Raw genomic sequence first — 13,990 nt, forward strand, 5'->3', positions numbered from 1 at the left:
ATGATTTCCACTTGCTCTTTGAGCATGCGCCAAGGAGGACATCCTGCTCGTTCTGGGGAAACATAACCCCATCAAGACTCGGGATTGATATAATGAGAGAGAATCGGGCAGCTTCCAAATCAATAGCCACCCCATCTCATTTGGGCTGAACCAGAGCTTTGCTGCCCCTGCCTACAAAAAGGGGAAAGGAAAATTTAGGGAATTACAAACCTTGTAAAGTTTAATCCTGATTTATGGGCAGCTAAAGATCGTGTACATGGGTATCTTGGAACAGCAAAGGAAGTGCCTTTCATCTCTTCTCCCTACAACCTTTCTTAAGGCCAAAAGTTCATAAAATAAAGAAAAATAAAGCCTCTCCATCTTTCTCTGTTTGTAATAGATATAGTGTTGTGGTTGGCTCTGGGCTAGCTCCTGCAACAGGGAATTTGGATGTTGGCTTAGGAGAATCCTCAGGTTCCCAGACTTGTTTTACTGCCATCAGCTTCTGATAGCGAGGAGTCATTTCCTAGGTCAGACGCTGGGGGAGAAGAATGATCAGATAGAGAAATGGATGCAGCCAGCCCATTAGTGAATGACCCCATTAGTGGGTCATCGGACTCGGATGTGGAGGATCGGTGGATTGATGCCAGAATGCACAGGCTCATGGCTAGAAGGGACCAACTGTGTAGGTATCACTGGAGATAAGAGAGAACACCTGTGGCTGAGGCAATTAGGCTAATGGGGTTGCTGATAAATGAGCAGCGTTGCAGAGAGCGCATGTGGGAGTTTATCTGTTTGGAGAAGGACGAGTGTTGTTTGATTTGGACTGTTCCAGGACTTATAAAGACTTTTTGGATATTTCACAGCTAAGTACATCTTGTGGACTCTTGAAGGGGGTGGCTGTGACGCCTTCACAGCTGCCTTTATCTACTTTGTTTTGTTTTTGCTTTTCACAGCATTCCAGGCTTGTGGTTTGTGGGAGAGCACTTTGGCTGTTTAAAATGCGTGCGTACAATACTTTTGTTTTAATAAACCGACTTTCTGTTTACTCTGAGACAGTGTGTGTATGTCTGAGTTTACCTTGCTAACTCATTAGAGGGGCTCTTAGTGAAGGGCTGGCATAACATATAGCAACACAGTTTTTCCAACAGGATTTATTACTGAACAACGAAGCATCTTCTGGTTTGAATATCACTTTATTCACAAGGAGAGGAAAATAAGGGAGGAGTATGATGTTTGTCCATCGTGTCTGAAGTGGACCTTGACATCTAATGGGTTGTGGGCTGGACATGATGTATCTGCAGGTGACTGATAAGGCCAATATGTTCTGCCACATATTGGGCAGACATGTGTGGACACCATTGTTGCAGCATTTGCAGCTCTGGCTTTGCGGAGTGCTCACTTCTCTTCTGCTATCAGTGTTGTTGAAGGCATTTTTCTTAGCTTTTGATGACGGGTCGTTCTGAGAAGCACAATGAAGGCGATGCTTTTCAGCAAGTAGGGCCTTGATTCTTCATCATTTTCGTCAAACCACTCTTGCTGTTTCCTGTGTGAGGGTCCTACAACCTTTAGTGCAGAAGAATGCACAACGTCCTGAAAGTGTTTCCAGTCCTTCTCAGCATTTCCCTCTATTTCCAGCTCTGAGAGTTGGTTGTGAAGATCTTTTGGTAGTGAAACTGCTCAGTTTACTGACATTGATCTGTTTCATCGCAGCTTTGTTTCCCTGCGGACATCTCCTTGGCTTGATGTGAAAGCTTAATTTGGAGAAGATGAGTCTATGCTCAGTCCAACTGTCAGCGCTCGGCATGGCCTTGGTCACCCTTACATCCTGTCTGTCTTTCCTCTGCACAATGACATAATCAATAAGATGCCAGTGCTTGGAGTGCAGGTGTACCCAGGATGTCTTTTTACGAGCGGACAGGTGAAAGATGGTATCGGTGATTATCAGATCGTGAACTGCACGTCTTCAGTAGTAATAGGCCACTGCTGTTACATTTGCCAATTCCATTTTCTAATTCCAATTAATTTTTTCCCATGACGCCATCCCAAGCAGAGTGATCGGATCTTACTCTATGGTTAAAATCGCAGAGTAGAATCAGCTTGTCAGTGTGCTTTACAGATGAAAGTAGGGCATCGAGATCTTCATAATACTTGTCCTTTACTTCATCCAGGTTCGTCCTTGTGGGTGTGTAGCCATTGATCAATATGCCTTGCTTTTCTCTTGGCAGTGGGGGATGCGGTGTCATGAGTTGGCCATTCACTCCCTTGGGAAGACTGGCAAGTTTGCAGGCAAGATGATTTTTAACTGCAAAGCCAAGTCCAGATTCATGTCCTTTGATATTGATGTGTCCACACCAGAAGAATGTATAACCACCTCCTGTTTCTGTGAGCTGGCCTTTGAGACAGGGCTGCAATATCGATATTAAATCTTGCAAGTTCTCAGGAGACCAGGGCTGTTCTTCTTTCTGGTCGATTTGCTAAGGGGTTGTCTTGAAGTGTATATTCCATGTTGAGACAGTTGGAGATGGGCTGGGTGCAGTGGTTGACCAGGACATATTTCATTTCTTGCCGTGTTCTTAGCATACCACATTGCTTGTAGAGACCTCCTTCATGATCATTGGCCTATTCTAGTAGGTTTCATCTGCTCAGTCTGTCAGAATCTGTCTGTTTAAACCCCCAAATGGCCTGAGAACGGCCCAGAAAACGGTCCGAAGAAAGGCCCAGAAAAGGCCTGGGTTTTGGCTGTTTTCAGCACCAGTGAAAACCAGCTGGTCGGTGTTCATGTGTGTGCCAGAAACCAGAACAGCAGCTGGAGATGGGACACATACCCACAGGGCCCTGTGTGCCACCATCACGGGCATAGAGAAATTCCTGGCTTTTCTTTGGCAATATTTTTCAGGAGTAGTTTGTCATTGCCGCCTTTCTAAGGCTGGGGGAAAAAGGCTGGCCCAAGATGGTACTAGAACTTTCCATCTCCTAGTTTGTTGCCTTCACCACTGTACTATGCTTTCCAAGAGGGAAATTATGAAATTTGGATCAATATAAATGGGGTGTTCTTTATCTGATGCTGCTAGTAGTTAAAAATAAAGGTCATCAAACTTCAAAGGCAAATACTAGAGCTGATAGTGGAAGGACCACCATCCCAAAGAGGGTATGGGGTGTTGAGGGTGGAGAAACATCTCTGGTGTAGAGCATGTTGTGTCCTTTTATAGCAGCTCATTTTATAACAGCTTTTAGGGCAGCTTGTTCACCTTTGGTCCCCACCTGTCACTCAGCTCTCATCTGTGGCTCCTAGTAGCGCTAGCATGCACAGTGGCCACACCCCAGGCAGCAGCTTCAACAGCCTGGCCAAACCAGGATGAGAGTAGCCATTGGGTCATTGACCTTCGGTGAGATAAGGATTTGTCTATCCCGAGCGTGTGAAGGGAGGGGTAAGCAGGAAACAAATCATCTCCGGGCTACCCATCAATCTCATTGCAGACTGAACTGAGATTAACAGTAGACTCTTACGTTCTAGAAACTCCAGCAAAAGGCCTTGGGATATGAAGTGAGTCTTCTGTGCTGAAATATCACCATAGTAGGATATTATGTGATATTAGTGCAATTCTGGCCACTGGAAATGGATACCTCTGCCATCAACATGAGATTGGCAAGACCCTAATTTATCTCATATCATATTCAAGTCCCTAAAAGCCATATAACTAAAAGTCATGAAGTATTTACTTCTACATTGCCTTTATTATTATAAGTAATTCATGGTGGCAAACATAGCCAACCTACCTTCCTCCTCTTATATCCCTAAGGTGCTTTCAAAAGGCAACTGGACTTTCTTGGGTTTTCCCCCCCTTGAAAACAGGTTCCAGTCAGAACTAAAGAAGCTTCTTGAGTGAGAAGTGAAATGTTTTTGAGGGGGAAAAACACCTAAGAAAGTACAGTTGCTTTTGAAATACACCTTTGACACAATCATGATTTAGATGATTGAGAATCTCCATAGAAGTTCTCTTATTTTCCCCACAACAACTTCCCTGTGGGGTGGTTTGGGCTGAAGAGAGGGTGACTGGCCCAAAGTAATACAGCTGGCTTTCAAGATTAAGGCGGGACCTGAAATCACAGTCTCCTGGCTTCTAAATTGATGCCTTAACTACTAGACCAATCTGGTTCATATGCAAGTTATGAGTTATTTATTTATTTATTTATATTTGTATGCCGCCCCTCTCCGCAGACTCGGGGCGGCTCACAGCAAGACACAACAATTCATAACAAATCCAAATATAATTTAAAATATTTAAAAAAGAACCCCATTTTACTAACAAACACACACACAAACATACCATGCATAAATTGTACATGCCCGGGGGAGGTGTTTCAGTTCCCCCATGCCTGACGACAAAGGTGGGTTTTAAGGAGTTTACGGAAGGCAGGGAGAGTAGGGGCAGTTCTAATCTCTGGGGGGAGCTGGTTCCAGAGAGTCGGGGCCGCCACAGAGAAGGCTCTTCCCCTGGGGCCCGCCAACCGACATTGTTTAGTTGACGGGACCCGGAGAAGGCCCACTCTGTGGGATCTAATCGGTCGCTGGGATTTGTGCGGCAGAAGGCGGTCTGAACTCAAAATGACAAAATGCATTTTCCCCACTTTCTCCCAAGAACTCTGAGTACAGTGAAGATCTGCAGCCAATTATGAATCATCACATGATGTTAGATGATTCTAGCTGCACTTCTTGAAGGTTGCTGATAATTTAGATATAGCTTTGCAAGATGTTTGACAAACAGTTACATGTTATTGATGCCTTGGAGCAGTGAGATGATGCTTCCTGTTTTGCTTTCAGAGCTTTCATGTGGCATATTATTTCCTTAATATTAATGGACAGTCACTGGGGATGTACAAATTAATATTTTTTCATATAATTCTTAACTATGATTTATTATGGGTATGTTGTCTATATATTGGTGAAATGCTAGCTGAAGTCTATTTTCTTACTTTCAGGCATAGCATATTGTGCTTTTGCTAGCATAACCTCTCCCCACTTTTTATTTAAATATAATTAGCCAGTCACTTTTGGGTAGTTTCTCTTTTAAACAGTCATATTGATTTCTTCAGAAATTAGATCCACTTTGTGCTAAGCTCTGTAGCTTTTCCTAAGCTTCAAAGATTTTAATAGTTCTCTCCAATAAGGTTTCAGTAGCAACAAACATTATTCCAATTCAAACTCAAAGTAAAGAGTTTCATTTTAAAATTCATCTGGATAAACAAATCCAGAAGAAGGTGCTGTATCACCACACTGCAAGGGAATTTTCAATCCTAATGGAGTGGCAGGGTATGCAGATTGAATTTCATTTATTTCTAAATTCCAGATTAGTGCTTAGTCATTGCTTAAATGTTTAAACAAATGAATCATCCACATATTTCTTTTTCTTCACAATAACGTTTAACTTGCATAAGATTAGCACTGACCAATAGCTTTGCTGACAATCTTAATGAAGACTGACGGAGTGTAGGTTTCAATGAAAAATAATCTCTCCCCCCCCCCCCTTCCCAATTTCAGATAACATTTCATGCAAATCCGTTCAGTTTCAAAACCAAGATGTGAACCAGAACTAAGAGGATGAAATCTTGGAGTAAACATATCCCCCACCCCTGCCAAATGTAGCTGATTTCTTTGCCCTTTCCTACTTTGAAAGTGGCTGTCTTTGTGACAAAATATCTCCATCTGAATAGGGAGATCCACTAAGAACTGTCACAAATGGAACTGAATCAACATTGAGGAGATTTAAAGAAATGCATTCAAGTTTTCGTTTCAGGATAGAAATAATTCTAATGTTAATGAAATATATTCCAATAAAGCAAAAGGCCCGGTATCATAGATGACAATTCCATGGCACTTACAGAATCCCACCAAAGACTTGTTCTGTGGTTGCAGTTAAAAAAACCTTATTAATTAATTATCTTATTAGTTTGTCTGCCTAGTAGAAAACGAGCTATCAGTCAGGCTGAGACTTGCAAACAATCTCTCTTACTCTCCTGCTAGTAGAGAGAACTGCCTGTTGAGATGCAGAAGACAGCATGAAGATGCCCTAACAACACTTCTAGGACTAATCAAAGAACATGTCATGTATGGGAAATTGTGTTTCAGATCTAGGGACTCAATTAAATGGTCTTGTGCTATATTCTAAGTTGAATGATTCTGTTGTTAACAAATCCAAGTGCACTGATATTAATATGCTAAATAAAGGCAGAAGCATTGCTTAAATATTCTGAAAAGCCAGCAATAACAGACTTTTAAAACTGTTTATCTATATTGCTGCCCAGTGAATCCAAACCTGCACAACGCCTGTACAAAACTGTAAGGCAGTGTCATCATGTTTTTCATGTGGGCAGAGCACAAAAGAAAATGATCTGATTCTTGGATTTTCTTAGAATCGATTGCTTACTTGAATGCAGGTTCCAGTACACTCCTTGCAAAGACTGCATGACAGAGCCCATCTGCTTGCTGGGATATGTGAAATTTTTGTAATTGGTTCCATTTTTTCAGGGCATCCAATGCTAACCTGAGAATAAGACAAAGCATACAAATAATCAGTTTCCATATATTGTCTTGAAGAAACATGAGTCAATTCTCCCTTAAGATAAATATCATAAAAGACATCTTTGGCACAATTTTCTGGGAATACTCATGATGACATTGATTTGGAATGTCCAAACTGATAATCAGTTTTTGGTTTAACTATAATATTGTTTCACATGCTAGATTTTTAGAATTTGAATGAAATTTAAATAATTTCATTCAATGGTATGGTTTGTGGAAGATTTATTTATTTATTTATTCATTCATTCATTTATTTATTTATTAGATTTGTATGCCACCCCTCTCCGTGGACTTGGGGCAGCTAACAACAGTAAACAGATGCATCAAACATGATCTAATTCAAACAGATTTCATCCACACTCCATTCATTCTGTTTAGGCAGAAATCACTTAGTCTCGTACTTCAGGAATCCATAAGGCACAGCTAACATGAACCCATTTTGTTCCACTCCGGGTAGGTTTCAGGGCTCCCCCTCTCTTTGGGCAGAGTAAACACTTTGGCTGAACTCCCAGAGCACAGGTCCGACAGAGCCAATTTCCAAGGGGAACTTTTAGGATTCCATAGCAAGCCTAAAAATAAATGTAAGGACCAAGATTAGTTATTTATGTGATTAATATACCTTATGATAAAGTAAATACCATTATTCATTTTATGAATAAAATGACCCTATTAGTTTACAAATACTAAATGTGTATGATTCTGTTCTATTTCTATTTATTCAATTTTTTATGCCGCCCTTCTCCTTACACTCAGGGCGGCTTACAACATGTTAGCAATAGCACTTTTTAACAGAGTCAGCATTTGCCCCCACAATCCGGCTCCTCATTTTACCCACCTCGGAAGGATGGAAGGCTGATTCAACCTTGAGCTAGTGATGAGATTCGAACCACTGACCTGCTACAGTCAGCTTTATTGGTCTGCAGTACTGCACTCTTACCTGCTGCACCACCTCAGCTCTATTCTCTATTCCTACCTACCATTAATATAATGTGGTTGAAAAAATTCTGATTAGGCAATTTTCTGAATGAATGAATGAATGAATGAATGAATGAATGAATGAATGAATGAATGAGAGTGAGAGGATGGGCAACACATTATTCTTACCCCTAAATTTCCATGACTGCCTAGCCCTATTGGCTTAATCATGAACTTTTGATCTGGACTTTTCAACTGCACAAGAAATCTTTTTATTTACCATCTCAATAGCAATAATGTTTTTTCTTACTCTTTTCTATCAAATTCAGTAGAAAACATTTTTCAAAGCTGTTTTCCATAATCCCAGCAGAGACCTATTTTGTTAAGTAAAGGTTATTCAATCTTCTGGTTAAGTTTACAGATCACAGAAAACCATGCAATGGTTTGATTGATTTTGACTTCATGTTATAACAGCTTGTGCAACAAGTTGTTAAAAGAGATATTGGCTTCATGCAATATAAGTACTAAATGATAATAAAGAAACATAGATGAGTAGCTAAAAAGATACTGGATTCAGCAATTCGTGATTTTTTTTTTTAAAAAAAGGGAGGGACGGGGAAGGAAAGAGACATTTAAAAAGAAGGAGAAATAGTGAACTTAGTCTTGTGATCTTCCATTTCAGGTGCTACTGCGTTTCCAATGTAAAAATTTCTGGACATCATTGGCATCTCTGAATTTGACACATTTATTCCCTTAATATCTCAACAAGCAGTAAACTGGCCATAATTAACAATAAAAATATCATGAATACACATCCAAAGATACCACTGAATGGCTAAAAAATGCAAAATGCATCATCATCTGCTGTTGTTGATAAACAAGACAAGTTGAGTATCCCCTGTTCTCCCTTTAGGAAACTCCTAAGGTTGCCCAGAGCAGAGTCTGGCTGTGGCAAGTCTCCAGAACTCTGCCTCTTCAATGTAGTTGCTGGTAGGATTTTTGCAGATATGGTAGTTCTAGGCACCTGCAAATGCCCTAGACTTCCCAGAGATAAAAACGTAAGGTAAATCGGACATCTTGAGAATGCTACAGGGGGGGCGTTTGCCCAGGTTCGCCTGGTGCACCAGTTGCAACCCTATCTGGACCGGGACTCACTGCTCACAGTCACTCATGCCCTCATCACCTCGAGGCTCGACTACTGTAATGCTCTCTACATGGGGCTACCTTTGAAAAGTGTTCGGAAATTTCAGATCGTGCAGAATGCAGCTGCGAGAGCAATCATGGGCTTCCCAAGGTATGCCCATGTTACACCAACACTCTGCAGTCTGCATTGGTTGCCGATTAGTTTCCAGTCACAATTCGAAGTGTTGGTTATGACCTATAAAGCCCTTCATGGCACCGGACCAGAATATCTCCGGGACCGCCTTCTGCCGCACGAATCCCAGCGACCGATTAGGTCCCACAGAGTGGGCCTTCTCCGGGTCCCATCAACTAAACAATGTCGGTTGGCGGGCCCCAGGGGAAGAGCCTTCTCTGTGGTGGCTCCGACCCTCTGGAACCAGCTCCCCCCAGATATCAGAGTTGCCCCCACCCTCCTTGCCTTTCGCAAGCTCCTTAAAACCCACCTCTGTCGTCAGGCATGGGGGAATTGAAAATTTTCTCCTTTCCCCCTAGGCTTATAGAATTTATACATGGTATGTTTGTTGGTATGATTGGTCTCTTAAATTGGGGTTTTTTAGATTACTTTTTAATATTAGATTTGTTACATTGCTTTTTATTGTTGTTAGCCGCCCCGAGTCTTCGGAGAGGGGCAGCATACAAATCTAAATAAACTAAACTAAACTAAACTAAAAAGAATCTAAGAATGCTCTTTTAACATCATTGTTCTGGGTCTGGGCCAGCTTTCCTAAGGTAAGGTACTCTTCCAATTCTATGACCCAATGAATTTGAGCGAAGTGTCCTTACTACCCAATCAGAGAGAGAATTACCACTCACCTGATGCACACAGACATTGCATTTGTCACAGAAAACCATCTCATTGCCATCTTCTCCTTCTGGTGAACGGCACACATCACATACCACATCCTCATCGTACTCTATCCCGAGGCCTTCTTCTGTCTGAATGGCTACGTTCATATTCTCATAGCAGACGGTCTCCAGTTCCTCAAGCACTCTTTCCAAGGTGAATTCATCAATTTCTGGCTTTTCTTAAAGAGAAAAGGCAGCAACACTTTATTTACTTTCTGCGAAAAGTCCCAAATTCTGTTGTGATAGATATTTGTTGACCATTAGGACTCAAGAGAAATTCCTCTATTAGCATCAGTTTTCTAATACACTGAGCATCAACTATTTACAATTCTCCTTAATCTTAGTTGAAATAAAGGTATATGCAACACAAATGGTGCAAGGAATCTGAGAAAGAAAAAGACCGTTGAACTTACCTGAACGGTCTTCTCGATGCACTGCAAGGAGAGTCCAAGATGGGTTATTCTTCAGTCTGATTGGTAGGGACTGAGTTTTAATTTAAATAATTACTAGGCAGGCACCGCCTCCCCCCCTTAGCCCTCCAGTCTAAAGTAAGGCGAAGGAGCAGTAAAGCAAAACCATTTATTAAACAATTTAACGTCCAAACACTAAACTGTAACTATGCAACTCAAACCCCCCACAGTAGCCCTGGTCCCAGAGTCGGGAGGGTTTGGACTCTCCTTGCAGTGCATCGAGAAGACCGTTCAGGTAAGTTCAACGGTCTTTCTCCAATGCACTTGCAAGGAGAGTCCAAGATGGGATATGCCCAAGTTATGATCATAGGGAGGGACAAGACTGGACCAGGGGTTCCGCATAGGAACAGACCCCCTGCAGCACCCTCCTCCCAAAAGCAGCTTCCTCCGAAGCAAAGGAGTCAATCCTATAATGCTTGATAAAAGTTGACGGAGCTGCCCACGTGGCCGCTCTACATATGTCCTCTAAAGACGCCTGGGTTCGCCAGGCCGATGAAGCAGCCGCACTTCGAGTCGAATGTCCCGTTATCCCCGGTGGAATTGGGGATCCTTTAGTCCTATATGCCTCTGAAATACATTCCCTCAACCATCGGCTGATAGTTTGGGAAGACACCTTGGTGCCCATGGTCCTAGTGGAAAAGGACACGAACAGAGCTTCTGACGTCCTAACAGGTTGAGTCCTCCTAACATAAATTTTTAGGACTCGTCTCACGTCCAGTTTATGCCACCTCAATACGGGTGGGTGAGTCCCACGAGTACAGAAGTCCGGAAGTATGATATCCTGAGTCCTGTGAAAGGACGTGTTTACTTTTGGGATAAACGCCGGATCCAGTCTAAGCACTACTCTGTTTGGGTCAAAACGACAGAGGTCTGGTCTTGTTGACAAAGCGGCTATCTCAGAGACCCTCCTGGCTGAAGTGATTGCAACCAGGAAGGCGGACTTAAGAGTCAGCAACCTTAACGAGATCTGGCGTATGGGTTCAAAGGGAGGACCTGTCAGCGCGTGTAACACTAAGGGAAGGTCCCAAGAAGGAAAACGATGAATCACTGGTGGTTTAAGATTGGCCGCTCCCCTCAGGAAATCCCTGATCCAGGGATGTCTGGTAAGTGACCGGTAACTGTCTGTTGAAAGAATGGTGGCCAGAGCGGCGACATGACGGCGTATGGTATTAGGGGCAAGGCCCTTCTCTAGTCCTGCCTGCAGAAAGGTGCGGTGACGCCGTCTGAGGGTCTATCTTCCGTTGCTCACAGAATTTGTGGAAAGCCGCCCAGGTTGCCTGGTAGATACGTCTTGTAGATGGTCTTCAGGCAGCTTGTATGGGGTCGATGACCGTGTCAGGTAGAGCTTGGTGTTTTAGATACTCCCGCTCAAGCGCCACACGGTTAGCTGCCACCACTGTGGCTCCGGGTGAGAGAAGGACCCCTGTGTTAGAGAGGTCCGTTGGTTCGGTATTCTCCAGCTGGGTGACATCGATAGCTGCACTAGGTCCGCGAACCAGATGCGACGGGGCCAAAACAGAGCTATCAGTATCACCTCTGCTCTCTCCTCCGGATCTTCCTTATCACCCTGGGGAGGATGGATAGAGGCGGGAACGCATATAGAAGACCCCGAGGTCATTAAAGGGTTAGGGCATCCACTCCTTCCGCGCCCGGGGTCGGGTAACGAGCGAAGAAACAAGGAAGTTGGGTGTTTAAGTTGGTTGCAAACAAGTCTATCACCGGCTCCCCGAATCTCCTCACCGCCTCCTGAAAAATCTCGGGGTCCAGTCGCCATTCGCCCGGGTCGAGTGTCTGACGGCTGAGCCAGTCCGCCCACACATTCTCTACTCCCGAGATATGTTCCGCTGATAGCGAGGCCAAATTCACCTCTGCCCATCTGAGGAGTGATGTCGATTCCTTCATTAACCGCCTTGACCGTGTTCCCCCCTGTCGGTTGATGTGGGAACGCGTGGAGACATTGTCGGTCAGGATGCGTACATGATGACCCCGTACTAGATGAGCAAGGCTGTGGAGGGCCAATGAAACAGCCTTCAGTTCTAGGAAATTTATATTGATCTCTTGCAGGTCCTGAGGATCCCAGAGTCCCTGAACCATATGTGAAGAGAGGTGTGCTCCCCACCCTATCAAGCTGGCGTCCGTTGTTATTGTAATAAGGTCCCTGTCCAGGAACATGGAGCCCTTGGTCAGTGAAGGGGACCTCCACCATTGCAGAGAGTTGCGTACCCTGGTACTGAGGGGGACTCTCCTGTGAGAGTGACTGGTCTTTTGTCTCTAATATGGCAGCAGGAACCATTGGAGTGGGCGTAGATGGTGTCTTGCCCATGGCACTATATCGATACATGAGACTAAAGTTCCTAGGATCTTTGACAACCGGGCAAGAGTGGGGTATTGTTGAGGCCCCAGCTCCCCTATCAGAGTCCTGATTGTTCTTTGTCTTTCCTGGGACAGAAAAACCATACCCAGGTTGGAGTCTATAGTGGTGCCCAAGTGGGCAAGGCGATTTGTAGGTGTTAGGTGACTCTTTGACCAGTTGACTGTAAAGCCATGGTCTTGTAGTGTCTGGATTGTCAGTTGTGAGTCTCTGAGTGCTTGTTCTCTGGTTCTTGACAGAATGACGATATCGTCGAGATACGCCATCACACGTACTGACTGTCGTCTGAGACTGGCTGTGAGGACGTCCAGTAATTTTGTGAACGTCCTGGGAGCGGAGGAAAGTCCAAAGGGCATCGCCTTGTATTGGAAATGCATGCCGTTGAGGTAGAATCTCAGGAATTGCCTGTGATGCGGAAATATGGGTACGTGAAGGTAGGCTTCCTTCAAGTCTATAGATGTCATAAAATCGTTTTGTCTTATGGAGGCCAGGATAGATCTTAGTGAGTGCATTTTGAATCTCCTGTATTTCACATAGAGATTCAACTGCCGAAGATTGAGGATCATTCGCACTCCTCCTGAGGATTTTGGCACAAGAAAAATTGCCGAGTAAAATCCCCTGCCTCGATGAGTCAAGGGTACCTCCTCTATAGCCCCTATCTCTATGAGGTGAGACACCTGTCGGTATAGGAGTTTTCGCTTTTGTGGGTCTGACGGGATACGACAAGGTAGGAAGCGCTGGGGGGGAGGTCGAATGAATTCGATCCTCAGGCCCTGGGAAACCGTAGATGTCGCCCACGCGTCTGAGGATGTGGTTTCCCAGATGCCCGGGAAAAGCCGCAGCTTGCCGCCTAAGGGGGCCTCGCTCTGGAAGTCACTTGTTTTTTCTAAACCCCTGTTGCCTCCTGTGGAGGGGTGGCGGCCTTGGTACGATCTACCTCTGTCCGTCTGGTAGGACCTGTCCGACCTGAAGGATCCCTGGTTGAAGGAGCCCTGGAAGTACGGCCTCGTCGTCTGGGAGTTGGTCGAGGAGGGCTCTGCTCGAAAGGGCTGTCGTCGTTGATAGGGAGTGGAACGCCTATCCTGCCGTCTGCTAGCCCTGGGCATCACCTTCTTCTTGTCCTTGTCCTCGATTAGGACATCATCAAGGACTTCCCCGAACAGCTTCTTTCCCTTGAACGAGGATGAGGCAAGACTCCATTTAGATTTGACATCCGCCTGCCAGTTGCGGAGCCAAATGAGTCTGCGCGAGGCCACCGAGGAGGCCATTGCTTGTGATGCGAATTTTGCGGCGTTGACAGTGGCATCCGCTGAAAACTCGGTGGCCGCCAACAATTTGTTGAGGTCCTGACGAAGTCTGCCGTCCTCTGGGTCAGCTCTGTCCTGGATTTCCTTAATCCAGAGTATCATGGCCCTGTTGAAAAACGAGGCCGCCGAAGCGGCTCGCACGGCCCAGGCCGCCATCTGGTGGGTCCTGCGAGCCACGTTCTCCGCCCGTTTGTCCTCAGCCTTCAGGCCTTCTTGTGACTCAGAGGGCACTAGGCCATTAGATACCAGGCTCGTTACGGGCTTGTCCACAGCTGGGAATTCCAGCAACTCCTCCATCTGTTGGTCGAAGGTGTAAAATCTGCGGTCAAGATTGGAG

General features: G+C 44.6%; 1 protein-coding gene across 4 annotated transcripts in view; it reads right to left on the minus strand.

The window, feature by feature from the left end:
• The window catches only part of JADE2 (jade family PHD finger 2), a 228,417-nt gene that overhangs the window by 54,741 nt on the left and 159,686 nt on the right, over positions 1 to 13,990 (minus strand). For all 4 annotated transcript variants that reach the window (XM_070739237.1, XM_070739239.1, XM_070739238.1 and 1 more), the window contains 3 exons: positions 9,473 to 9,684; positions 6,964 to 7,131; positions 6,408 to 6,524 (listed from right to left, as the gene is read on the minus strand). In XM_070739237.1, coding sequence (XP_070595338.1) covers positions 6,408 to 6,524; positions 6,964 to 7,131; positions 9,473 to 9,684 — 497 coding nt within the window. The remainder of the gene's footprint in view (positions 1 to 6,407; positions 6,525 to 6,963; positions 7,132 to 9,472; positions 9,685 to 13,990) is intronic.

This window comes from Erythrolamprus reginae, chromosome 2 (assembly GCF_031021105.1).
Source record: "Erythrolamprus reginae isolate rEryReg1 chromosome 2, rEryReg1.hap1, whole genome shotgun sequence".
Classification (NCBI taxonomy): Eukaryota; Metazoa; Chordata; class Lepidosauria; order Squamata; family Dipsadidae; genus Erythrolamprus; species Erythrolamprus reginae.